Source organism: Pipistrellus hanaki (assembly GCF_964339955.1).
Source record: "Pipistrellus hanaki genome assembly, chromosome: 15".
Classification (NCBI taxonomy): Eukaryota; Metazoa; Chordata; class Mammalia; order Chiroptera; family Vespertilionidae; genus Pipistrellus; species Pipistrellus hanaki.
In genome coordinates, this window is record NC_140517.1 from 28,002,781 (window position 1) to 28,028,041 (window position 25,261).

The 25,261-nt window shown below is 45.9% G+C and overlaps 4 protein-coding genes across 10 annotated transcripts in view; 3 read left to right on the plus strand and 1 right to left on the minus strand.

The window, feature by feature from the left end:
• ANKRD27 (ankyrin repeat domain 27) overlaps window positions 1-2,611 on the minus strand; it is a 72,284-nt gene extending 69,673 nt beyond the window's left edge. For 2 of the 7 annotated variants that reach the window (XM_084905692.1, XM_084905691.1), the window contains exon 1: window positions 2,476-2,611. The gene's annotated coding sequence lies outside the window, so the exon portion shown is untranslated. The remainder of the gene's footprint in view (window positions 1-2,475) is intronic. The other 5 variants (XM_084905690.1, XM_084905693.1, XM_084905696.1 and 2 more) reach the window with 3 other exon arrangements.
• A 650-nt stretch (window positions 2,612-3,261) lies between these two features.
• RGS9BP (regulator of G protein signaling 9 binding protein) lies at window positions 3,262-11,157 on the plus strand. The gene has a single exon (XM_084905353.1). The coding sequence runs from the start codon at window positions 3,664-3,666 to the stop codon at window positions 4,369-4,371; it is 708 nt and encodes a 235-aa protein (XP_084761479.1). The 5' UTR covers window positions 3,262-3,663; the 3' UTR covers window positions 4,372-11,157.
• Window positions 11,158-17,359: 6,202 nt separating this feature from the next.
• Window positions 17,360-23,221, plus strand: NUDT19 (nudix hydrolase 19). Its single transcript, XM_084905723.1, has 3 exons — window positions 17,360-18,321; window positions 21,542-21,749; window positions 22,706-23,221. The coding sequence occupies exons 1-3, from the start codon at window positions 17,620-17,622 to the stop codon at window positions 22,909-22,911; spliced, it is 1,116 nt and encodes a 371-aa protein (XP_084761849.1). The 5' UTR covers window positions 17,360-17,619; the 3' UTR covers window positions 22,912-23,221.
• A 133-nt stretch (window positions 23,222-23,354) lies between these two features.
• Window positions 23,355-25,261, plus strand: LOC311633298 (large ribosomal subunit protein eL39-like). Its single transcript, XM_084905738.1, has one exon. It carries the CDS (start codon window positions 23,735-23,737, stop codon window positions 23,888-23,890), a length of 156 nt encoding a protein of 51 aa, XP_084761864.1. The 5' UTR covers window positions 23,355-23,734; the 3' UTR covers window positions 23,891-25,261.

Sequence of the window (25,261 nt, forward strand, 5' to 3'; positions counted from 1 at the left end):
AGATGCATTCCCTGCTGAAATCTCACTGCTGTGGCTCTTCCTACCCTTCCAGGGACCTGACCAAAGACCCTGAACAGGCAAATTTCCCAATTGATGAGCAATATTCTCCAGCTGGAGGAAAAGGCAAAAAGGAAAAACTTTCTACTCATCTGTTTTCATTTCAAATGGAAGCAGTCTGCTGATATAATGTATGGTGTTATGGTCACTTGTGTCCTTCTGGCCTATAATGTCTATGGATCTCATACATATTTTTCTCAAAGCTCCTCTTTGAAGCACCCAGCCTGCACCTGGCTTACTTAGCTCCCTGTAGGCATGTTAACTATTCTCCCACTTGACCAAAATAATAGTGGGGTGCTAGAGGAAGCTTAAGCTCCCAGGGAGGGATCATCTCTCACTGGAGCTGGAAATCCACTGCCCAAATCCAGGGGAGGAGGAAGGGCTGTCCCTAGGCAGCCATTGGCTAAAAAACAGAAACAAACAGCTTTCTTAGAGCTGGCTAAACACAGTGACAGCTGGACTGTGGAGGATCACAGAGGGAGAGAAGGCCTCATGGTTGGAAAGGGATGTGACCACCAAGGGAGCAGGAAAGTTTGGAGGAGCACAACTGTTCGCAGAATGCCACTCCATCACCCTGCTCCCGCAGTTGCAGGTGCAGTCACCTCCCTGCGTAACCCACCTCCCTGCCAGTATCTCGGGCAGAAAGGCAGGAGCTCCAAGGGCCACTTCTCAGTATGTCTCAGATGTGGAAGCAACCTCAGGACAAACCAGGTCTGGATTCTTCAGGTGTAAATCTTTTCTAGGTCTGGTATGTTCACATTCCTCTGCTCCTCTAGGAGACTATGAAGTTACTGAATACCAAGCTAATCCTGGCAGTTCATCAACAGACAGACACACTAACAGGCACAGACACGTAGAACAAAGAACCAGCAGCTGCCCTCATGAGGACAACACAATCCAAGGAGCCACAAGGAGGCACAATCAAGACCTGATGGCAGGCCCTATGCAGATACCACAGCTCACTCCCCCAGGGACACTGTCCTACAGGATTATTGCAGGTGACAAGCCACGGATGGGAGAGCTCACCCAACGTGTCCATCCAACGGCACAGCCCCAAATGCTTTCTTGCCACTAGAGCCTGTCAGAAGTATCTGTTTTGGCTCTCATACTGCACTTTTCCCTTGGAAGCCTACAGGCTCCGCCTGCTGATGTCGCTCAAACTTGTTCACGGGAAAGACCACAAAGTGGTCTGTGCAGGATTCCACAATGACTTCCTCTCCACTCACTAGGAGATGAACTCTTAATTCCTCTGGTTGGCATTAAGGGTCTCTTATATCTGACCTCCTACTCATCTCCACAGCCTCATCTCCTTCTGCTGTCCCCACAACTCCTCAAAGAGATGGGTTCTCCCTCCTACCATTTTGTCCCAAAAACTACACGTCCTCTGTCAAGACATCCATTTGGCAGGTGGGTGGCTGAGACCCTCCTTGGCAAAGAATGGACAAGGCCAAGAGAACCTGAGCCCTCACCACAAATGGCGACTGAATCAATGAACTAAAGGACAGTCTCCTGAGTGAGAGCAAACCCTGAGGACCAGCCCTCTGGACCCTCCAAAGTGCCTCAACACCAGGACCAGAGAGGTGACCTAGAAATGCCAAATCCCCTGCTCTGCTCTAACGCTAGTGCGACTGTGTGCTGACCCTCGTTTCTTGAACGTCCCAAATCCTCAATTAAGACTTGACAAACCTGCTCTGGCGGTCCAGCAAGGGCCCGAAGTGCCCAGGTCCCCAGCATCTCAAAGGGCACCCAGAGGGACGCGGCCTGGCCCTAGAACCTGTAGGCTGTCCATTTCTAACAAAAAGAGCTGAACAGACCCAGTGTCTGGAATATCTCTCGGTGCTTAAGAATTTTCTCCTATCAGGACGAGGAGACCCTGTTCCGCGAGAGGCAGGTAGGCAGGGGTTCCCTTTTCCTTCCCGGGTGCCTTCATCACCCTCTACCCGGGGTCCACAAGAGCCTGGCCGGAGGCCCTGGACAACCACTCACAGCCTTCTCTCCACCTTCACGGCCCAGGCCGCCCGCAAACCCAGGAGGCCACTCGGCCAGGAGCTACGGTCCCGCCTACTGCCCGCAACTCTGAACTCCGGAGACCCCGGACTCGCAGGCCCGTGCCAGCGCCGCGGGGGTCAGAGGGCGCATTCTTCCCCACCTCACCCCACCCCACCCCGTCCCGGAAAGGAGAGACCGAACAAGTCCTGCTGCGGACGGGACCGGAAGAGCGCGGGCAGGGCGGGCTATCGGCGAAGGGTCGGGGCCTTAGGAGTCGCCCGGGAGCCACCGTCCCGGTCAGGGGCGCCGTGGGACGCCGGGGGCGGAAAGAGTAGTTGCCAGCTCCGGCCTCCTCCGGCCTCCGGGTCCCGAGCGCAGCCGTCCCGAGGGGAGGGAGGCGCGGGAGCAGACAGGAGGGGGGACACTTACTTAAAAGGCTACATAGTTTCACTCCCTGCCCTTTCCGGAGCAGCGGCGACACCACCGGCCCCTGGGCTCCGGCCTCAGGTACCGCCACCCTAGCGCGCGGCCCCACGCCACCGCCCACCCTCTTACTCCACCGTTGGGCGGGGCCGCGTCCCGGAGTCAGCCCAATGAGCGGCCATGCTGACCCAGAGTGACGTGCGCGCAGAGCAATCATTAAGCCCGCCCAGCCGGGGGCGGGGCTCAGGCGGCGCACTGCGCTTCCTACTCCGGCGAGAGCCCAGAGCTGCAGACTGCGCATGCCCACACCGGGAGAGGGCGGGGTCGCGAGCAACTGTGTCAGGGAAGGGGTCCAAGCTTGGTCTCTGGAAAGCGGGCTGGATTGAGATTGGGGACCCAGGAGCCATACCTCCTCATGTATCGCCCTTTACTGCTTGCTTTGGAGGACGGAGGTGCCCAGTCCTATAAAGAACAACACTCCCGTCGCTGGCAGGGGCTGGGAGTCATGATCCTTTATCCTCTATTAATAGTCGAGGTTCTCACTTGCTTGGATGTAGAGTGACAAAACCCTTCACCCCTTTATTTTTTTTTACCTGGGCCTCAGTTTTCCCCATCGGTAAAATAGAGGGTTAGATATGCGAAGCGCTATTATTCCAGAACTGCAACGGGGGGTGGGGTGGGTGAGAAGGGGGGGAGAGACAGGGGACCTACACGTGACCTCCCGCGCGGGCCCCGCCTATCCCTTGTCCAGGGGATGGAAGCATCCCGCGGGGCCCGGCGGGCGGGGTGGGTGGATCCTAAGAAGCACGACCCAGCCATCCTGGGCAGCGGCTAAGGCGGAGCGCGCCGCTCGCGGGTTAGTCCTAGAGACGGTACCCGAGGATGGGGACCACAACCCGGGCTTCGCAGGGGGCCGCCGTGGAGGCCAGGGCAGGACAGAGACTCAGCGTGTGACCTGAGCGTATCTGGGAGGATGGACGAGGGGACCGGAGACAGCTAACGCGCCGGGCGGCACACGTCGCGAGTCCCTAGCTGGCTCCGTCGACAGTACTGCAGCGCGGAGCGGGTCTGGGACCATGAGGAAGGTGCCGGCGGCCCGATCCGGAGCCGCAGGGGGGATTGGCCGTTTGGCTGTGTTGAGGGCCTGAGCCCGGGAGGGGCGCAGGCGGTCAAGTCGCGCCGGAGCGCACTGCTATGGCCAGGGAGGAGTGCAAGGCGCTGCTGGACGCGCTCAACAAGGCGACCGCGTGCTACCACCACCTGGTGCTTACTATCGGGGGCTCGGCGGACTCGCAGAACCTGCGGGAGGAGCTGCAGAGGACGCGCCAGAAGGCGCAGGAGCTGGCGGCGGCCACCGGCGCGCCGCTGACGACCGCGCTGCGAGACAAGGGCCTGGGCGCGGAGGAACGCGCCGAGTTCGAACGCCTGTGGGTGGCCTTCTCCGGCTGCCTGGACCTGCTGGAGGCGGACATGCGGCGTGCGCTGGCGCTGGGCGCCGCGTTCCCCCTGCGCGCGCCGCGGCGGCCGCTGGTGCGCACCGGCGTGGCGGGCGGCGCGGCGGGCGTGGCGGCCCGCGCCCTGAGCGCCCGCGCCCTGCGGCACGAGGCGGAGCGCCACTTCGACGCGGACGATCTGCGCGAGCTGGAGCGGGATATCCTTCAGGTGGGCACGATGATCTACGACCTGGAGATGAAGGTCAACGTGCCCCGCTGGACGGTGCAAGCCCGGCAGGCGGCGGGCGCCGAGCTCCTGGCCGGTGCCGGAGCCTCCTCGGCGGGCTTGGTGTCCGTGGAAGAGCGCACAGGGCCCTGCGACCCGAGCAAGGCCCTGGCTGCCACCGTGTTCGGCGCCGTGCTGCTGGCCGCCGTGGCCCTGGCGGTGTGCGTGGCGAAGCTGAGCTGACGACACCGGAGAGCCTGCCGCCCAGCTCCTTCCGGACCGCCGCCGCCCCTTCCCCAGAGACGCCCCTCTCCCGGAGTGACCCTTCCCGCCGGGACTTGGGATGGGAGTGGAATGAGTGGAATCTGGCACGTTTAAGGGGAGCGATTCTAAAACCCCGTGTGTGTGTAGGGGTACACGCGTATTTCAAGCACACACCTACCAGCAGAACGAGGTTTCCTCCTGCTGGCCAGGGAGGAGTTAACTTGTGCAAGCTGCCAGGGCATTACCGCTAATGTTTGCGGGAGCTTTATCCTCTATTAATAGAAAACGGTCCACAGTGACCCCAGGTTCCTCTGAGTTAATGGGTTACCGCGTGTGCTGCTGGGGCGTGTTTGCACGGAGTCCCAGTTTGGTGCCACCAATCGCTACCGGAGACTCCCACGCTCTACACGGGGCAGTTTGATAAAGGCGGTGATGAAAAGAAGGGTGGAGAGGGGGGCTGTTTTGCTGGAGAGGGTTTGTTTCTTCCTGGACAAGAGGCAAATTGCAACAGGATATAAGCACGTTTTTGTTTGTTTTGTTTTTACTTTAATCCTTTGGGGCCTACGTTTAGGAGAGGGAAAATAGACGTTCATGCAAAGTGCTTTCTGGATGGCTCACGATTGCTTCTTGGCAGAATCACCAAAAGCAGCTAGAAGAGGCTTGGGGTTGTGCCCTCGCTGCAGGAAACCAGAGATAGGCCACAGGACCTTCCTTCACCAGGATGGACCCCCTGCGCACACTGCCTATTTAAAAGGGCGGGGGCAAGCTTTGGGAAGGGCCACATGCTGTATAAACAGGAACTTTCTCCTTCCCTTGGGCTTATTTTTGTTCCTCCTTTTCGGGGAGGGCTATGGAATCCTCTTTGGAGCCCTTAATCCTGTCTATCCCTTGGAATTTGCTTGCCAGCCAGTAGGACAGCTGGCTTTGGAAGGAGCTGCACAGCTCTCTGACCCAAACACTGCCCCCTGAGGGGACACAGTGGCATCACTGGCGTGCAGAGAACGTAATCGTTTTAACTTGGAATTTAATGTGTTTTAAAAATAACAATCACTTTAAAGAAAAATCACATTGTATACTATCAAAGTTGTGTTTTTTGTTTTTTCTAAAAAACGTTTGGCCACGAATTTATACGTGCCAATAAATCAGACACAGTCTTTACTTATATACTTTGGTTACTAAATATATATTTCCATTTAGTTTTAAAATTGATCTTGAAGACAGGAGTCATAACAAAAACTACTAGAACCACAGGTGTAGGTGACAGAAATTAAGCAGCCCTTCCTTCTCTTGGTCAATAAATAAGGAAATGTAGAAAACACCCTGGGTCTGAGGCTAGAATTTGCCTGAGCTGGGCTGCCACCTCCTACCTGTGTTACCCAGAGAATGTCTGTTGAGAAAAAAGATGCATTTACTCCCTGAAGGTAATAATTAACTGACAAGGATTTTTTTTTCCTTTTCTCTCTTTTTTTTTTTTTTTCAGAGAGGAAGGGAGAGGGAGAGAGATATAGAAACATCAATGATGAGAGAGAATCATGAATCATTGTTCGGCTGCCTCCTGGACATTCCCCACTGGGGATCGAACCCTCAACCACGCATGTGGCCTGACCAGGAATCAAAAAGCAGGACCTAGTTTGTAGGTCAATGCTCAAACACTGAGCCATGCCCCTGGGCCCTCAGCCACTTTTTTTAAAAAAATATATTTTTTATTGATTTTCCACTCAGAGGAAGAGAAAGGGATAGAGAGTTAGAAACATCAATGAGAGAGAAACATCGGTTAGCTGCCTCCTGTACACCCCCCACTGGGGATGTGCCTGCAACCAAGGTACATGCCCTTGACTGGAATCGAACCTGGGACCTTTCAGTCTGCGGGTCGACGCTCTATCCACTGAGCCAAACCAGTTCCGGCTTTCTTTCTTTTTTACCCCCAAAATAAGAAAAGGGACCAAGAGGAGAGAATTGGCAGGTTTTCACAAAGGCAACTTGGGAGGGCCAAAGGCAGAGGTAAATAGCAGCAGGAGTGCTGTTTGGGCGCCCAGTCCTACCTAAGGACAATCCTCCCAGCCCAGCCCACTCCCACTCCTCCTCAGCACACAAGTTCCAGAAACTTAGAATGTGAGATGCTTGCATAGCGGTTTTAAACAATTCACAGGGTCTTAACCTGAATAAAAGTTTTATGACAATAACTAATTCAAAGGAACTTATGCCTCATCCAGTCTGGGTGAGTCTAATAGCAGCCAACATAAAATTATTTTGCATCTGACAGTCCAGGGTACTTTCAGAGATGACACAGAAAGTTTTCTAACTCTTTTCTTCCTCTTCCTATATACAACACAACATGGAATCTCTGTCACTTTCCCCAACGTCTCATCCCAGGCAAGAGGAGGCTGGGGCATTTTGTGGCCCAGTGTTGGAAAATATCCCTAAAAACTGAGCCCTAACTAAATTCTTCCTTTTCTAAGACTGTGATTCAGTTCTTTTTTTCTTTTTTTCTTTTTTTTTTAAGAATATTTTTTTTAAAGAATAGTTTTATTGATTTTTAATTTTTTTTTGAAAGAGAAGAGTAGAGAGGGAGAGAAAGAAATAGCACAATCCCTACTGGGGATGGAACCAGCAACCTCCTGGTGTGCAGGGCAACCCATTGAGCCACACTGGCCAGGGTCTGACTATATTCTTATCAAGGTGTTTTGTTCATGAGGAACAAATTGTTCAGCGGAACCTGTTTTTAAAAAAACTTTAGAAGTTGTGTAATCCATAGAGAGCAATTGGTTGCCACTCTTTCCACCCCCTTGGCAGATCCTTGGGTCTTCACTTATATGTGCAATTACATATGCACCTGATTCTGAGAGTCCTCTGCTCACTGAAATTAGTGACAGAGTGTTGCAAAATTAGGCCAAATTACAATAAACATATTTTTTGCTGTAGACTTGTTAGCTTAGACAACACCTGAGTTTGAAAATGTTAAACATTAGGACTATTTGGCATTATTTGTAGTTATAATATTGCCTAATAGAACTTTTTCTTGATGATACAAGCAAAATCACTTGCTGCTTGAGCAATCGGCTACTCTTTCTCTCTGCTCTGATTTCTATATATATTTCAAGAAATTGCTTTCTTGTAGAAGCCTGATTTAATTTAGATGTTTGATATGTTAATAATTCTCTAAAAAACACTTGGTATGATCTTATACCATGATACAAGTGATAGAAAAGAAAACAAATTCAACATGTTTAATATAGGGTATAATGAAGCGGTCAATGTTAAGGTCTATGTCAGAGAACATCTAATTTCCCAAATTAAAAGTACAAGCTAAAGGATAGAGTTTTACTTCCAAAGTAAAATGCTGTTGTTAAGTAAAATCTCTTGTGAAGTTAAATACTTGTACAGAGGAAACATCCCTGGCTTTTCCTTTGGGAAAACAGCACTGCTTTCTGTGATACTGAAAAGACAAGAACTTGATATGTCAAGGCACTTATCATGGGAACTTTGAATTATTGCTATTAGTTTAAAAAAAGCACCAACTAATAATGTTTGTGGGAGAAAAAAATGCCTGCTGGCAAATTCCTTTTTTTTTTTAATGTGCTCTAAAAACTTACACTTTTAAAATGCCAGAAAGGAAAATATTTTTGGTAAATAAAAGTAGAGCATAAACTTTATGATTTACCTAAAGTTTACAATAAGCTACATATGAGATGGATGATGTCGAATGACTAAAAAGTATTTTTGACTGAAGCGAGAGAGAGAGAGAGAGAGAGAGAGAGAGAGAGAGAACCCTAATAATGCTGCATTTTCCTTTTCAATGTGCACATTGGTATGTTTTTATTACTTGGTTGCTTTTCAGAATATAGTTCTCTCTTTATTGAGTGCTTGTTAAGGGTGTGAGCCCCAGAGTGTGAGTCTGGATGTCAGTCTGAGAAATAAAGTGATTAGGACTGGTCCCTATGAGGGCATGCCTCCTCCGGCAAGGCCGGACCAGCTGCAACTGTCAGGGACTCTGCCTCTCTTTCCAGGTACCTCAGACAAGTCACTGACCTCCCTGTGCCTCACTTCCCTCATTTATGACATGGCTATGTGGGGGGGGGGGGGGGTCCTCACTAATGCCAAGGTCCCTTCCAGATCTTAAAACGTTTAATGGAATGCAGTTAAACAAGAAAGGGTTATTTTGATTGTTTGGTGTGTTTTGGTGCATATTGAAATGAAATCTTACAGTTTGGTGGTTATTGTCTAATATTAGTCTGTGGGTAAATTCCATATGATTTTTAAAAATTAGAATGAACTAAGCTTACTGTGATTCTAGTCCATATCAGAACTAGTGGGTGGACATAAAAAGCAAATTTGTGTCAATGCTACTTAAATTAGATTAGGAATTTAAACCGAAACCGGTTTGGCTCAGTGGTAGAGCGTCGGTCTGGGGACTGAAAGGTCCCAGGTTCGATTCCGGTCAATGGCATGTACGTTGGTTGCGGGCACATCCCCAGTAGGGGGTGTGCAAGAGGCAGCTAGTCGATGTTTCTCTCTCATCGACATTTCTAACTCTCTATCTCTCTCCCTTCCTCTCTGTAAAAAATCAATAAAATATATTTAAAAAAAATAAAATAAATAAATTAGATTAGGAATTTAAATTCAGACCCTAACTCTAAGTCCAAGGAAGCCCAGTGTTTATTAAATAGTTTGTTGTACCCAGCAGCTGGACCATCTAAATTGATTCTGGGAAATTACAGATGTGAAAACCTGTCATTTGTCACGCAGACTGGGAGAATCCTACTCTGTAAGTAACCTGGTGCTCTCAGAACTGTAACTACATTGGCCGCCTGATGCTGGGGAGTGTGAGCACAGCCTGGATTGTTTTGTATGTGGCATTGATAGGAGCAGGGAGGAAATGGTGGGCACTAACAATGTTCATAGATATTATAAGTCATTTCTGTTCTGTCTTCATCAAAGAAGATACACTCTGACTGGTAACTGGCTCTCCCTGGGAGTTTTCCCCAGGATTGCTGTCCATTCTCTGATTCTGGGAACGGGCTAAGCTGTTTGACATCATAAAGGATTAACTACCTGGTTTTCAGTGCTGTCGGATCTGGGGTTCAGCACAGTCCGGAGCTTTTATCTCCTTCCCGCTAGGGAATGCCAGCCAGGCACTCAGCCTCCCCCTCCTCTCCGGCTCCATCCTCTCCGCATGCACAACGTGTCTCCGTACTTTCCTCTGATTTTCCTTCTGGTTTTCTCTTTCCTTCTCGTTGTAGAATTTCCAGTCAGTCGACTTTCCTGTAGTTCTGGGTAATGTTCATTTTGTATTTTAGTTGTATTTTATTGAAATTGCTGCAGTAAGGAGTTACCTATGCCGCCATCTTGGATTCTCTCTCTATCAGATTTTAGGATTCTGGGATCGGACACACTGACCACATACCCCACAGCCTTTATTCTGCTATACTCAGCTTTTCTTCCCTGTCCCTATGTAATCAGCCAACTGGTGGAAGCTGTTAGAGTAGTTTAAAAAAAAATAGTTTTTATTGATTTGAGAGAGAAGAAGGAAGAGGGATAGAGAGATAAAAACATCTATGAGAGAGATAAACATCCATCTGCTGCCTCCTGCATGCTCCCTATTGGGGATTGAGCCCACAACCCAGGCATGTGCCCTGACAGGGAATTGATCTGATGACCTTTTGGTTCATGGGTTGATGTTCAACCACTGAGCCACATCAGCTGGGCTGAGTAGTTTTTTAAAAGATGCCACATCTGCTGCTCTCTCCTATTGCCGACAATTTGAATAAACATAAGATTCAACCTGGTCTCTACTCATTGACTTTATGGTGACAGGAAGCAACGGACCTGTTATGTCTGGTATCAGCATCAGATCCAAGGTGGAATAAAAAAGCTTTGTGTCTTTTAACTAAAATGTTTATTAAAAATTAAAGATAACATATATTTTATATATTTATAACTTAGTTGGAAAAGGTGCCCTCAAATGATTCAGCTGTCAACTATTGTGATTTTAAAAAAAAATTTCCTAATCTTTTTCATGCATATTTAAAGTGAATGTTATTTACCCTTCACAAATTTCATTACATAAAGAGGTGTTCAGAAATACCCCAGGATTATAAATCTCCAAGTGCTGTTCTACAATGTGATTATACTCATCTTTTAATGCAGCCTGAAATCCAGGAGGAAAAGTAGGTCTCCGCATGAAGGATCTTTGGCTGTGGGCAACAAAGATCAAAATCACATTTAAATATTGTTTCTTTGGCTCTTAGGGAACAGAGACCAAAGGAGCAGGGACTGACCACATGCTGCAGCCCCGTGTCCACGAGGAATAAGTGGATTTCTGGAAAAGCATTCTTCTCTTTCATTTACTTGTTTTCATCTCATTTCACAGAGGAATCTGAGTGTTTTTATTGTAGTACCATGAGATCTTGGGCATCCTTGTTCCTTGGTGTGTAAGCTTAAAATTGTATAAACTTGAGGCTCATGTGACAAATGTAAATATGCCAAATGAGGGCTCCTGTTGGCAAAATGATTTTGAAGAGTCCTTTTAATATGCTATTGCCACAAGGCAAATTTGAGTGTCTCCTGCTTGTATGCATGTGTTAGGCATATAGAGAAGATCTACAAGGAAATGCACAGAAATGAAAATATTAAGGTGGTGGGATTATGAATGATGTTTTTTCAGTACTTTTAATTTAGTGTTATTATGATGTTTTTACAATAAAAATTTGAATGCTCTTATCACCTAGAAAATGTTGTTATTAAATATATATAAAATTATATTTTTTTTTTACAGTTCGAGTCTCAATTATAATTAGAAACAATTTTTAGAACCTTCCTCCCCAAAACAAGGCAAAACACTTCTGGAATCTTACCCCAGAAAATCAGAAGCGTTCTTTGAAATATGGTATCAAGACAGAATAACATAGAGGTTAAGAGCACACTGCCTATGGAATAAAATACACCTAAGTTCTGATCCGACTTCCTTAAATAAGTTCTTTAATCTCTCTGACTTCAATTACCTTATCTTTACAATGGGAATATATATATATATATATATATATATACACACACACACACACACACACACACACATATATTAGTATGTGAAAACATTTTAACTTTCTAAAAATCAATTTGGAGATTGAAACTACGTAGATCAACTTGTCAAATGAGAAGTTATGTAACAAAGAAGGCTACAGAGGGAAATTCAGGTTGATGTAGAGGTTGGAATCCATACATTTATAAAGTCGAATTTATTGAGGTATAATTTATTTATTTTTAAAAATATATATATATTTTATTGATATTTTACAGAGAGGATAGGAGAGGGATAGAGAGTTAAAAACATCGATGAGAGAGAATCATTGATCAGCTGCCCCTTGCACACCCCCTACTGGGGATGTGCCCGCAACCAAGGTACATGCCCTTGACCAGAATCAAACCTGGGACCTTTCAGTCCACAAGCTAAAGCTCTATCCACTGAGCCAAACCGGTTTCGGCAGGAAATATCAATATTTTTACTTTTACAATATTACTGTCAATAACCTCCACTTTATTACATATGAGTTTTTCCTGATGCCGGCGAATTGCCATCAAAGTCACACTTGCTCTATTTGAACATGATCAGAAAGCTGTGAAGAGTGCCCAGAATGCCATTAAAGGACAGGAAGGAGGTATGAAACGATGCTGGAGGCCAGGTGACCGGAGGCAAAACGTTCTATAAGTTCCCAGAACTCAGGTGGCTCGATAAACTGACCACTCGTGTATTTTTTAAAAACACATCAAGTCGGAGTCTGCTTTGCCTTTTTGGCCCTGCTGGTTGGCCCGGCTCTCACCCACGTCCGCGTCTGGGCCACCGTCCTTTCCGTGGGAAAAGCGTTCCTCTTCCTCAGAGAGAGCCTCATCTCTGATCGGATACAAATTGGTCAGAGGTTGTTAGTTAATTAAAATGACCTCAAAACCTTCAAAAACCCGCAGAAACCCAAAACATAAAGGTTCAAAAAACAGAGCAACCAAAGGGCCAAGATGACCCGTCTTGGAAACAGGAGATCCTTGGAGGTCCTTGCTCGTAGGGTGTGACGGCGCGGGGAGGCGGTGGTGAGGGTGTTTGGAGACAAGGAAATCCGTGCTGAGCTTCAGGCTCACCATCTGCCTGTTTGCACAAGCATCGAGTACACATACAGGGCTGGCAACGGGAGAACTAAAATGCGAGTAAATATGAAGCGATTGCCCACACAGCGCGGGGAAGGAGTACAGAGCGAGCACCAGCATTTGGGATCGTCTTTCTTGGGGGAAATTGCCAGTTTCCTGGGGGGACAGTGTGATTCGAATCCTGTCCATTCTATACAAACAGGACTTTGCCCCTTGGACCTGAATGTGAGAACTGGAGCGATGGACGCAGGACACGAGTGCTCTTTGGCAGGTGCTCAGAGCACCAGGAAATGCCCCTCGCTCCGCCACAGGTGTGTCGTTCTTCAGAGGCAGCCAATTATTTATGGAAAACAGCCTGTGTCACCAGGAAATAATATCTCAGAACCACAGGCTGTTTCTCGTGGTCCTGGCAGAGCTTAATGTCTAAGTTCAAGACGCGAGCCCTCTGGGATCACAAGTAAGGCTCTCGGGAATGCGGGGCGAAGGCGGCAGGTCACCAAGAGAGAGCTCGCCCGGAGGCTGCACTCCGCCTGCCCACTTCCCCATTCCCTCCCTTTATTTTCATTTCTGACTTCGCTGTCGGTGATCCAGAGGCCTGCATGGAACAGGAAGGTAGGCTCACACCTCCCGCGGTACTTTTCCAGGACGTCAAGGCAGTCGGCTCCGCCTGCAGGGCAATTTCCTTCTTCTTGCTGCCCATGGCTTGCGGAGCCCACAGAGGGCCGCCAGGCGATGGCATCCCAGCAGCTAAAGAATTCGGGTCTATTGAGGTATAATTTAAAGGCAGCAACACTCACCCGTCTTAGGTGTGCAGTTTTGAGTTTTGACAGATGTATACAATCATGTAACCACCACCCTCGACAAGATAAACAATGTTTCCTTCACCCCCAAAAGTTTCCTTTAGTAGTCAGTCCTTTCCTCTCCCCCCTGACTCTGGCTACCACTTACCTGATTTCTGTCCCTATAGTTTTGCCTTTTCCAAAATGTCACATAAATGGAATGCATACATTTAAAAAATACATGTTTTTATTTATCTTAGAGAGGAAGGAGAGAGGGAGAGGGAAAAAAAAAAAAACATAGATGAGAGACATTTATTGGCTGTCTTCTGCATACCCCCTATTGGAGATCGAACTCAAAACCTGGCAAGTACCCTGTTCCAGAATCAAACCTGCAATCTCATGGTGCACAAAATAATGCTCACCCAACTGAGCCAAACTGGCCAGGGCAGAATATACATTTTTGAGGAAAAAAAAAAAAAAAGTTGTTGCCGGGGCCTGTTTGGCTCAGTGGTAGAGCGTCGGTCTGCAGACTGAAGGGTCCCGGGTTCGATTCCGGTCGGGGGCATGTACATTGGTTGCGGGTGCATCCCCGGTGGGGGTTGTGCAGGAGGTAGCTGGTCGATGTTTTTCTGGCTCTCTATCCCTCTCTCCTCCTCTCTGTAAAAAATCAATAAAAATATATTAAAAAACAACAACAAACAAACAAACAAAAAACATGGGCAAAAAAGAAAGAAGTTGTGAATCTTTTAAAAACTCTTCTCAGAAAACCCTTTGGGAACTGAGTTTTAGGTGGTGATTCTTGGTGCACAAATGTTACTCGCCCTTCATAGGCGAATTTTGTTCCACAGCAGTGACATGCCTTGGTTTCTAGGCAGGTGGAACAAACGCCTGTTACTGTTGAATCTCTAAGCTAAAATAATCTCTCCATGGCTAGCCCTGCAGATCACATTCTCTTCCATTTTTCAAGTGAAAAAACTTGGTAAGTAATGGATAATAGAAATGAATTTAGGATTGAGGAAAGAGATTGAAATAAAAGCTCACTTGAGCTGTGGGTAAGAAGCAATGCGACATGTTTGTAACGCTCCCCTCCCTCCCAGGATTATTCATGTTCTAATAAATCAAATGAGGAAATTTTGTATTGTGAAGATAGCTAGGGAGGACTAGTAGAGCATAAGAATGAAGAGTCAACTTTCCTTAGCTATGAAGTAACTGTTGACTCGTATTGTGAGGGAGCGGCACATGGTAATTGCTAGCACTAGAAGGGGATGGCTGTGTGCACTTCCTGTCAGGCCTGTGGTAGCTGGCAGTGTGCATGGCAAAACAGGGCTGGGCATGGCATTCAGAACAAAATCTGGAGAGGTTTTGCTACTTGCTGTTGTGGGACCTTGAGTAAATCACAATGAACTATCGTTTCATTATCTCTTGCCCATTTTTCTACACAATTGGAGTTTTTTCTTTTCCATTTTTTCTAATTATTTTTAAAAATATATTTTTATTAATATCAGAGATGGAGTGTGAGAGCGAAACATCAGTGATGAGAGAGAATAATTGATTGGCTGCCTCCTTCGCACCCCACACTGGGGATGGAGCCCATAACCCAGGCATGTGCCCTGACCAGGAATCAAACTGTGATCTCCTGGTTCATAGGTCAAAGCTCAACCACTGAACTATGCTGACTGGGCCATTTTTTTTTTTCTAATTCTTTATCCTTTATGACAGGCATCACAGGTAATTTTTGTTTTGGTTTTTATATCTCAGACTCTCTTCTGGTGTTTTAATCATAATAAAGTTATACATATGGACAGAAAGTGTGTCAAACTGAAAGCCATGTGATTGAGGCATTGTAGAAATGGATCCTCCTTCCCAGTGCCCAGCCAAATCCCAGCTGACTTGCTGACCACAATTTGATAGGAGATAGAGTCAGAATCACACAGCTAAGATGCTCTTGAATTCCTAATGTGAAAAACTGTGAGATAGTAAATGTTTGTTTTAAGCCACCAAGTTTTTTTTTTTTTTTTTTTTTTTTTAAGAATTTAACAGCAATAGATAAGTAATAAATCTATTAATTCGTTTTCCTGTGAGCAAAGCACATTAGATTTTAATATATTTGTATCTCTTGCTGCTCAGGGTCTATTCTTTGATTCTGTTCTGGCTCTTGGCTATGGTTCAGACAACTGAGGTTATAGGTTACTCGAGGCCCAGTGCACAAAATTAGTGCACTGGGGGGGTATTTCTCAGCTCGGCACCCTATTGCAGTCTGGGACCCTTTGGGAGATGTCCACCTGCTGTCTTAGGGCCTTAGCCGGGACTCAGACATTCCTTTCGTAGTCCAAGACCCCTCACTCCTTAACGCCCATCTGCAGCTGAGGTGGGACTGCACTCCCCAGCCATGAGCCTGACTTCTGACTGAGCAGTGTTCCCCCTGTGGGAGCGCACTGACCACCAGGGGGAAGCTCCTATGTTGAGCATCTGCTTCCTGGTGGTCAGTGCACGTTATAGCGACCCGTTGTTCCACCGTTCGGTTGATTTGCATATTAGCCTTTTATTTCATAGGATGATCTCTGGATACATGCATAAAGTGGTGCTGCATTATCATAGAGCTGCCTAAGACCCACACAGCAGCGTGCAGTTCTGGAGACTGTTCTGCACCGGTTAAGATCTAACCAAAGTGCATCACTCTGCTATGTACTCCAGAACTCGGCCATCTCTCAAGAGTGACCACCTTTGGGAAAACCACCTGACATAGAAACAAACATTTATACCTACAAACCATGGTGTTATTTTACAGTGAAGAGTGTGTCCTTTCTTAACTCTTCTGTGAATGATTTCTCATCTGTGAAATGGCAATAGCTATTTCTACCTTATAAGATTTTGTGAGGATTATACAAAGTTCCTAGTGCCTCACACACAGAAAGTGCTTAGTAGTAAATATTAACGTTATTACACCTAGGACTGAAGGACTGTTACTTCAGTCTCCCAAGCTAGAATCTTAACTCCTTCCTCTCCCTTGCTCTCTAAGTCACTCCCTTCTCCCACCTCACCCCCCTCTCCACAGCTACTCCCCTAGTTCAGGCCCTCATTATTTCTTGCCTAACACAGTACAGTTTGCAGCCATCTAGTAAATCCTATCTTCCCCAAACCAGGAACACTTAAGAGTAAGTGGTTTATACTTCTCCTTCCCAACCAGAGGATAAATAGCTTAAGTCACCTACTCGGGAGACAATCAGCAGAAATCCAAATAGTGCCATTTGCCAACCACACCCAAGGACAGATGAAGTTAAAAGAATAAATCTCATGTTGGCAATCTGCATAAAGCTGATGAATGTTATATTGAGATTCTCCCCAAAATAAACCCCTCAAAATAAAGGTCCAGCTCCATGCTCCCCTTCTTTCCTCACAGGCATGCACTACAAACTTCTAAAGGACCCCACGAGGCTTGGAACCAGGACAGCAACGGGCAGTGGCAGTTCATCTGGAACAAACTCCCTGAGCCTCTCTTCAAGGCCCCTTTTCTCTGACGTCTTAGTGAGCCAGAGCAGTAGAGCCCAGGCTCATTTCCTCTGCCCTTCCTGCTTTCATCGTCCCCACCTTTTTTGTTCTTTTTTTTTTTTTTTCAAGTCCTCACCTGAGGATAGGTATTCCATTGACTTCCAGAGAGAGAGAGAGAGAGAGAGAGAGAGAGAGAGAGAGAGAGAGAGAGAGAGAAGGGGGCGAGAAGAGGACAAGAAACATTGGTATGAGACACATCCATTGGTTTCTCCTGTCATCCCCCACGATACGTGCCCTTGACCTGAAATCCAACCCCCGGCTCTTCAGTGTTCGAGCTGACGCTCCAACCACTGAGCCCACCAGCCTGGGCCCAGCTTTAATAAATGTCCTCTAAAATTCACCAGGACTTGTGTTGTGAATTTTTCCCACAAACTACCGGCTGGCCCTAGGCTCACCCGCTTAGGGCCAGGTCCCCTTTTGGTCACACCACAGGCCTGGGTGTGTATCACACTTTTACGCCGGCAGGCCACGGCCCAGAAGCATTCCTGCTTTTGGTCCAGTGTCCCTTGTGAGGGCTGCGCGGCTCTCCTTTAACGCAGCGGTGACAGCCCTCGTCCCCAGAGAGTGGCCTGGGTGGGGACAGGGCTCTGGAGGCGGCGCTTGCAGGCGGCCGCACCACGCCTCTCCCCCTGGAAGGCACCAGCCAAGCCTCTCCAGCCGGTTCCCGGAGCCGGCGGTGGCGTTTCGACCTCGGAGACACAGGCCTCCGTCCTCAGGCCCGGGACGATCGCGGGCGGCCCCAGGGGGTCCCGGAGCGCCGGACACCATGAGCGGCTACCTGCGCTCCGGCTCCAGCAACTGGCGGCGGGCGGCCACCCTGGTGCTGGCGGCGGGCTGGGCGCAGCCAGGCCCCGGGGCGCCGTCGCTGCCGCCGCTGCCGGCCGAGGGCTTCCGGCTGCTGCTGCTGCAGCGCTCCCCGCGGCAAAGCTTCATGCCCGGGGCGCACGTCTTCCCGGGCGGCGTGGTGGACGCGGCGGACCGCTCAGACGAGTGGCTGCGCCTCTTCGCGCCGCACCACGGGCCGCCGCGCTTCGGCCTCAGCCCCGCGCCGCCCTCGCCCGCCGCCTTCCCGGTGCTGCCGGCCGCCGCGGAGGACCGCGCGGGGCTGCCGGACGACGTGGCCTTCCGCATCTGCGCCATCCGCGAGACCTTCGAGGAGGCGGGCGTGCTGCTGCTGCGGCCCCGCGCCGCCCCGCCGCCCGCCGCGCCCGCGCCCGGCCGCGCCCTCCCGCCGCCCGCCGACCTGGCCGCCTGGCGCGCCCGCGTCCGCCGCGACCCGAGCCACTTCCTGCGCCTGTGCGCGCGGCTGGACTGCACCCCCGACATCTGGGCGCTGCACGCCTGGGGCGCCTGGCTCACGCCCTTCATCCGGCCCGGCGGCCGCCGCTTCGACACGGCCTTCTTCCTGTGCTGCCTGCGCGACCCGCCGCCCGTCTTCCCGGACCTGGATGAGGTGGTGGGCAGCCAGGTAGGGCGTCCTCCCCCTTGACCGGAATCGAACCTGGGACCTCTTAGTCCTCAGGCCACGCTCTATCCACTGAGCCAAACCGGTTTCAGCTAATTCCGTTTCCTTTTAAAGGTCATTGAGACTTGCTTTATAGCCACAAATAGGGCCTATTTTGGTGGGTTGTGTCCTTTGCTTCTAAAATGAATATTCTGCTGTTTGAGGGAGTGTTTGTAAAATTGACAATTAGGTTAGATTTCTTGATAGTGTCTTTTAGGTCTTCCCGTATTTACTGGTTCCATCAAATACTGAACTAAGAGAGGAATGCTTAAATTTTCAGCGAATGGTTGTCTTTTTTCAGTTCTATAAGGCTTGACAAGGATAGGACTGGCCAGGTCTGGATCTAGACCAATTGGGGTGGGGTGTGGTGGGGAGGCAGCGAGGCCGGGTCTGGGTTTCACGCGATTTAAAAAAAAAAAATGTATATTTTTTTATTGATCTTTTACAGAGAGGAAGGGAGAGGGATAGAGAGTTAGAAACATGGATCAGCGGCTTCCTGCACACTCCCCACTGGGGATGTGCCTGCAACCAAGGTACATGCCCTTGACCAGAATTGAACCTGGGACCCTTCAGTCCGCAGGCCGTCGCTCTATCCACTGCTCTATCCACTGAGCAAACCAGTTAGGGCTGTACAATGGTTTTAAGGTCCTTTTCTGCTATTTTCATTATCTCTGTAATATTTGGGGTCTGTTTCTGTTGACAGATTTTTCCTCTAGTTATGGGTACTGTTTTGCAGTGGGTCTTGCAATTTTTGGTTGAATGTTGGGAATTGTGATTTTGAGTTGAGTACTGGATTTTGTCATATTCCTTTAAGGATTGTTGAAGTTTTCTTGGCAGGAACTTAAGCTCTTGCAAATTAACTTGATCCTTTTGAAGTTTGTTACTTTAAGTGGTCTTAGGGTAGGTCTATGGTAGTCTATTCTAGGGCTAATAGCTTCACTTATAATGTGTGCCTTCTGGGGGTCTACTGAATGGATAACTGTAAATTCAACGAGATCTCTCCACAGGGGTTGAGGGAATTTGAAATACTTCTGGCCTAAGGTGAGCCCTGGAATTGTTGGTCTTAAAGCTCTCAGGTAATTGTTGTTTTCTTAAAATTTGTTCTCCAGTGTCATGTGGTTTCACTTTATGCATATGTTGTTACTGTTTAGTGAAGACTCCAGAGCTCCCTGAACATATTTCAGAAGGTCTACCTTGTGTGGATCCCTCCCCTCAGGTACATTCCTTCCCAATTCTCCCCTGTCTTTCCAAACTCTGGTCCTTGTCTCTTCAAGTCAGTGAAAACCTACACATTAGCTTCCCCTCTTGGTGCTGTGGTCTGGGGATTACCTTTAGGAAAGAAGCCTTGGCCACTCTTGGAACTTGACTGAGTTCACCTAATTTGTTTTTCTTTCCTCATATACAATTCTTCATTTTTCAGTGTTCAAAACTGTGATTTTATAGACTTTGTCCACTTACCTATTTTTTTTCTTTAAATATATTTTATTGATTTTGTACAGAGAGGAAGGGAGAGAGAGAGAGAGTTAGAAACATTGATGAGAGAGAGTCATCGATCAGCTGCCTCTTGCACACCCCTACTGGGGATATGCCCGCAACCAAGGTACATGCCCTTGACCGGAATCGAACCCAGGACCTTCCAGTCCCCAAGCCAACGCTCTATCCATTGAGCCAAACCGGTCCCGGCCACTTACCTATTTTTTACATTATGTTGGGGGAAGGTAATATAGAAGAGGAGGTTCCAATAAATAATTCTTACCCTGGTCTAGTCTAGTGGTTCTCAATAGGGGATTTGTCCTCCCCACACCCAGGTACATTTGTCAATGTCTGAAACATTTTTAGTTGTCACAACTCAGGGACTTCTGGGGGCTTTTACTGGGTGGAGCCTAGGTATGCTACTAAACATCCTTTGGTGCACAGGACAACCTCCCACGACAAAGAGTTATCTGGTCTAAAGTATCAACAGTGCTAGGTTTCAAAGCCTAGTGGAAACAAAGTATTTGAGCATTGCTTTACTAGTAGCAAGTAACTAATAAAAGGTAAATTCTTTTAACCTATGGTTTGAACTAACTGGAACAGGTTGGATTAAGTGGGTCGATGCTTATTGTGGGTCGATACTTCATCTTGAGTAATGGATTAAGTGGGTCGATACTTCATCTTGAGTAATGTCATTGAACTCACATATTATAGAACTGACAAAGCAGAATATTTTGTAAATAACTTAAAGATTGGGTGGTCCTTTGAGGTCCTAGGTTGGTTTACAAAATGTAGCCAACTTCAGAATAATCTGGGGTTCTTGCTAAACAGATTTCTGGGCCCTAGAGACTGAAGTTTTAACAAGCTTCTTAGGGGATCTTGAAGCATATACGAGCTTGTGAACCTTTGGCCTATTGTTATCCAAGGCAGAAATCAATGTCAACTCCCTGGGTTTGATCGTGCGAATCAGTTTTCCCCAGCGTAAGTGGATATTTTATAAACCAGTTAAAGAAAGACCTTTTTGGGTTATTCCATATTCATTGAATCAGCAGCTCTTTTTGTGCAAATGTGTATGGAAGGAAGGCTCTGGAAGGAGGGTAAGTCACTGCACTGAGACAACACAAGTTAAATGGGCAAACACTGGCTGGTTATGCCCTGCTTTTATTACATTCCTGGGACTGTAGACTGAGATATACCTCTTGACCTTCCTTGAAAGCTCCTACTGCTCCTTACCTTTTACCCCCATTATGACATGAGGTACATATCATGTTCCATTTTGGTTTCTGGAGACCCCCCAGGGCCTGAGAGAGCTTTGTCTTGTCACTACCACGTCCTCGTGTATGGGAGAAACATATGGATACTAAATTCTCAGTCTGCTGCCATGAGTTTATACTTCCCAGTCTTCTTAGACCGGAACTGCTTTGCCTTCTCAGTATCACCTGCCCTTTATGCTGAGTGACTCTCAACCCTGGTGATCTATGCTGGTTTATTTACTAGTTCTCAGGGTCAGTATTCCAATAATAACCTCTTAAGGGGATCAACACAGCTTTCTTTATCAAACCTTTTCATGTTGTCTCCAAGTAATCTAGCAAGGCACATTAATGAATTAACTTTATATATTCAATGAGACATTAGGTACTGATCTAACAATCTCAAATCTTGTATTGTTTATGGAATAAACCTTAGGAAACCATACCTTTGTCTTCCCCAGTGGTCATCTCCGTCAGAGGCAACTGAAAGTTTCATATCAAAAGAAATTTGGTTGGCACCCCCACAGTTCTATGAAATAAGAAGACTGGAAAACTTTGCCTCTCTCTCGGACTTGCACAAGTTTTGTTTGGATCATGTATTAGACGGGGTGGAAAGATGGATGCCGATCATATTATTAACTGCTGATGGGCAAATCTCACTTTTACCAGGTAAAATCAGTGAAGCTTCAATGCTTTAGTTAGTATTCGTATTTAATTCACTGGGCAATATGGCAGTACTGCCCAAAAGAGAGGACACGATTTATAGTCTGTTTTATACACTACAGAAGTATTAATGAAATAAGATCAAAGTCTATAAAATATCCATAATATTTATTATAATCTGAAGTTCTGAATAAGTTACTTTATATATACACATACACATTTATGTAACTATATTTCCTAGACATTGACAAAGTTCTTTCATGTTATTTCACTTTTTTACATTTTAATTTTGAATTATGAGAACTTGTAAATTGTCATCTTATTTGAATTAGGGAGTTTGTTGGTGGTCAGTTGTTGGGCAAATATAAGATGGAGGTTTTGTGACAGTTTAGCATTGGGCTTTGTGACCTGTCTTATTTATGGCTACCTGTCTCAGTTCTCACAATAGTGATACTGTTTGTTACTCATCCTACTGTGGGAAAATTTAGCAATATTAATGTATAAATGATAATTTTTCTGATTTTAAAATTATTATAGCATTCGACATTGAGACACAAAAATATGTATGGACAAGGCCAATATTATTATTGACCATAATAAAGAGAGTCATGAACTATATAAAAGCTATAATTTATGATGAAAAAGTATCAGTCATAAATATTCATGTGCCCAAAGAAAGTTTTTGGCTGGAGAATGGGAAGCTAGGGAGTGTGGGTATTAAAAACACAAGAAAGAGTTCAAAACTAAGTTTTAGCCCTAAACACACACACACACACACACACACACGAAAGAAATTGAGATAAACAGATAAAATTAGGGTTATTTATTATCTTAGTTCTAAGCACATGAAACAGATTAAAAAAACTGATTTATATGTCACTAATATATTGGAATATATATTTATGAAAAAAATATTGGAATATATATATGAAAATAACACTGTGAATTAAAATATTTTTCAGGAGATGAGCTGTACTTAGAAGATTCAAACTTTTTAGAAAATAATTTGTCCACTGAAAAAAAGACTGAAGAAATCATGAAGGAAGGCAAGAAATTTCACCGCATAGTGATGTACAGTCGCCATGTTTATAGTATTCATGTGACTGTTCAGTCAAAGTATAAACATGTTTATCCCAAGACCTATGTAATAAGTAAGAGCCATTTGTAGTGCATTGTTTACTTGTAAGCTGGCCTACTTGAAGTTGTCCTAATAAATAATGAAGGATAAATAGACATCCTTGGAACTTAAAGGAACTTTGTGCCTATACTGAAAAAGTTATAGTAGAGTGTTTTATATTTCAAGTGTATTATGGAGCTCTCTTGTATATTTTGTCTAAACTTTACAGTGTCACGCAAGTATAAAGTATTAATTATATTTTTACTAAAATGAGAAGAAAAATTTCACAAGGGTTTTCACTTCGGTATTGTTTTATTATTAGAAGTTTAAATAAACTGTTCTACTGCCATTGTTTTTTAAATGTCCAGTGTATTAGCACTTTCTTTGATGTGCTTAGGAGATTGATCCATTAATTCCTTAGACTGTCTGCTAGAGTTAATTTAAGGGTGTCTGATTACATGATGAACAATGGACTTATTTAACCTTTTAGTGAAATTGTCATTATTTTTAAAATACATATTTTTGATATATTTTATTGGTTTTTTACAGAGAGGAAGGGAGAGGGATAGAGAGTAAAATCTATTTTTTTTTTTATTGGTTTCAGAAAGGAAAGGAGGGGGGAGAGAAAAAGAAACATTAATGATGAGAGAGAATCATCGATTGGCTGCCTGCTGCCCACCCACACTGGGGATTGAGCCCTTGAATGGAATCAAACGAGGGACCCGTCAGTCTGCAGGTCGAAGCTCTATCCCCTGAGCCAAACCAGCTAGGACATTGTTACTTTGTTAGTCTTTAGCTTGATGATAAAGATGCAATTCTGGCTCTCTTTCTCCACCATCACCATCGAGGTGCCTGCGTTCGCCTCTCCTTCACCATGTCTTCCCACAAGACTTTCAGGATCAAGATGTTCCTGGCCAAGAAACAAAAGCAGAATCGGCCCATTCCCCAATGGATTCGGATGAAAACTGGTAATAAAATCAGGTACAACTCGAAGAGGAGACATTGGAGAAGAACCAAACTGGGTCTATGAGAGATGACTCACATATTTATGCTGTATCCAGGTTGCCTACACCTTTAAATGATTGAAAAGATGCTACTGTCTGGACAGTTGGAGCATTTAAATTGGAGAATTAATGGACTTGTGATTTTACTCTGTTGATCCCCCCCCCCCCCCCCCCACACACACCGCAATAGTAGGATGGTTCAGTAATAAATGTGTGAGATCTTTTTAAAAAAAATAAAGATACAATTCTGTTGAAAACCAAATGGCATTAAATTATTTATTAGGTTTACCAAATTGGGAATCTGTCTTAATTAATATTTTAGAGAAATACGATGCCATGTCAAAAGCTATAACTATTTTTACTCTGGAGTTCTAGTTAATGAAACAGGTTAGCGAGATGTAGAATTAACATTTAATGGTGTTTATTAATGTTTATTTTTAGTATTTTTAATATGGGTAACTTTTCCACCTTCTCCTAAGGGGAATAATATTTATTGATTAAAGATGGGAAAGACCTAGCTGGTTGGTCTTTCACCGTCTGTTGAAGAGACCGTCTTGACTCCATTGTATGTTTGTGCCTCTTTTGTCAAATATTAATTGAGTGTAATGATTTGGGTTAATTTCTGGGGTCTTTGTTCAGTTCCATTGATTTATATGCCTGTTCTTGTGCCAGTATCAAGCTGTTTCGATTATGGTGGCTTTGTAGAATAACTTGAAATCTGATATTGTGATTCTTCCAACTTTGTCCTTCTTTCTCAAGATTGCTGCAGCTACTAGTATTTGGGGTCTTTTTTTAATTCCATATAAATTTTTGGAGTATTAGTTCTAGATCTGTGAAATATGCCATTAGTATTTTAATAGGGATTGCATTCAATCTATAGATTGCCTTGGGTAGTATAGACATTTTAATGATGTTTATTCTACCAATCCATGAACATGGGATATTCTTCCATTTGTTTATACCTTCTCTTTTTTTCAATGCCCTGTAGTTTTCTTTTACTTTCTTTTTTTAATATATTTTATTGATATTTCACAGAGAGGAAAGAAGAGGGATAGAGAGCTAAAAACATTGATGAGAGAAACATCGACCAGCCGCCTCCTGCACACCCCCCACCGGGGATGTGCCCGCAACCAAGGTACATGCCCTTGACCAGAATCGAACCCGGGACCCTTGAGTCCGCAGGCCGATGCTCCATCCGCTGAGCCAAACCCGTTTCGGCCGCCCTGTAGTTTTCTGAGTATGTACAAGTCTTTTACCTCCTTTGTTAAGTTCATTCCTAAGTATCTTAATTTTTTGTTGCAATGATAAGTGTTACAATGTTTTTGTTTGTTTTGTTTTAGTTTCTCTTTCTGATAATTCATTATTCTATATAATAAAAGTCTAATGTGCAAATTGTT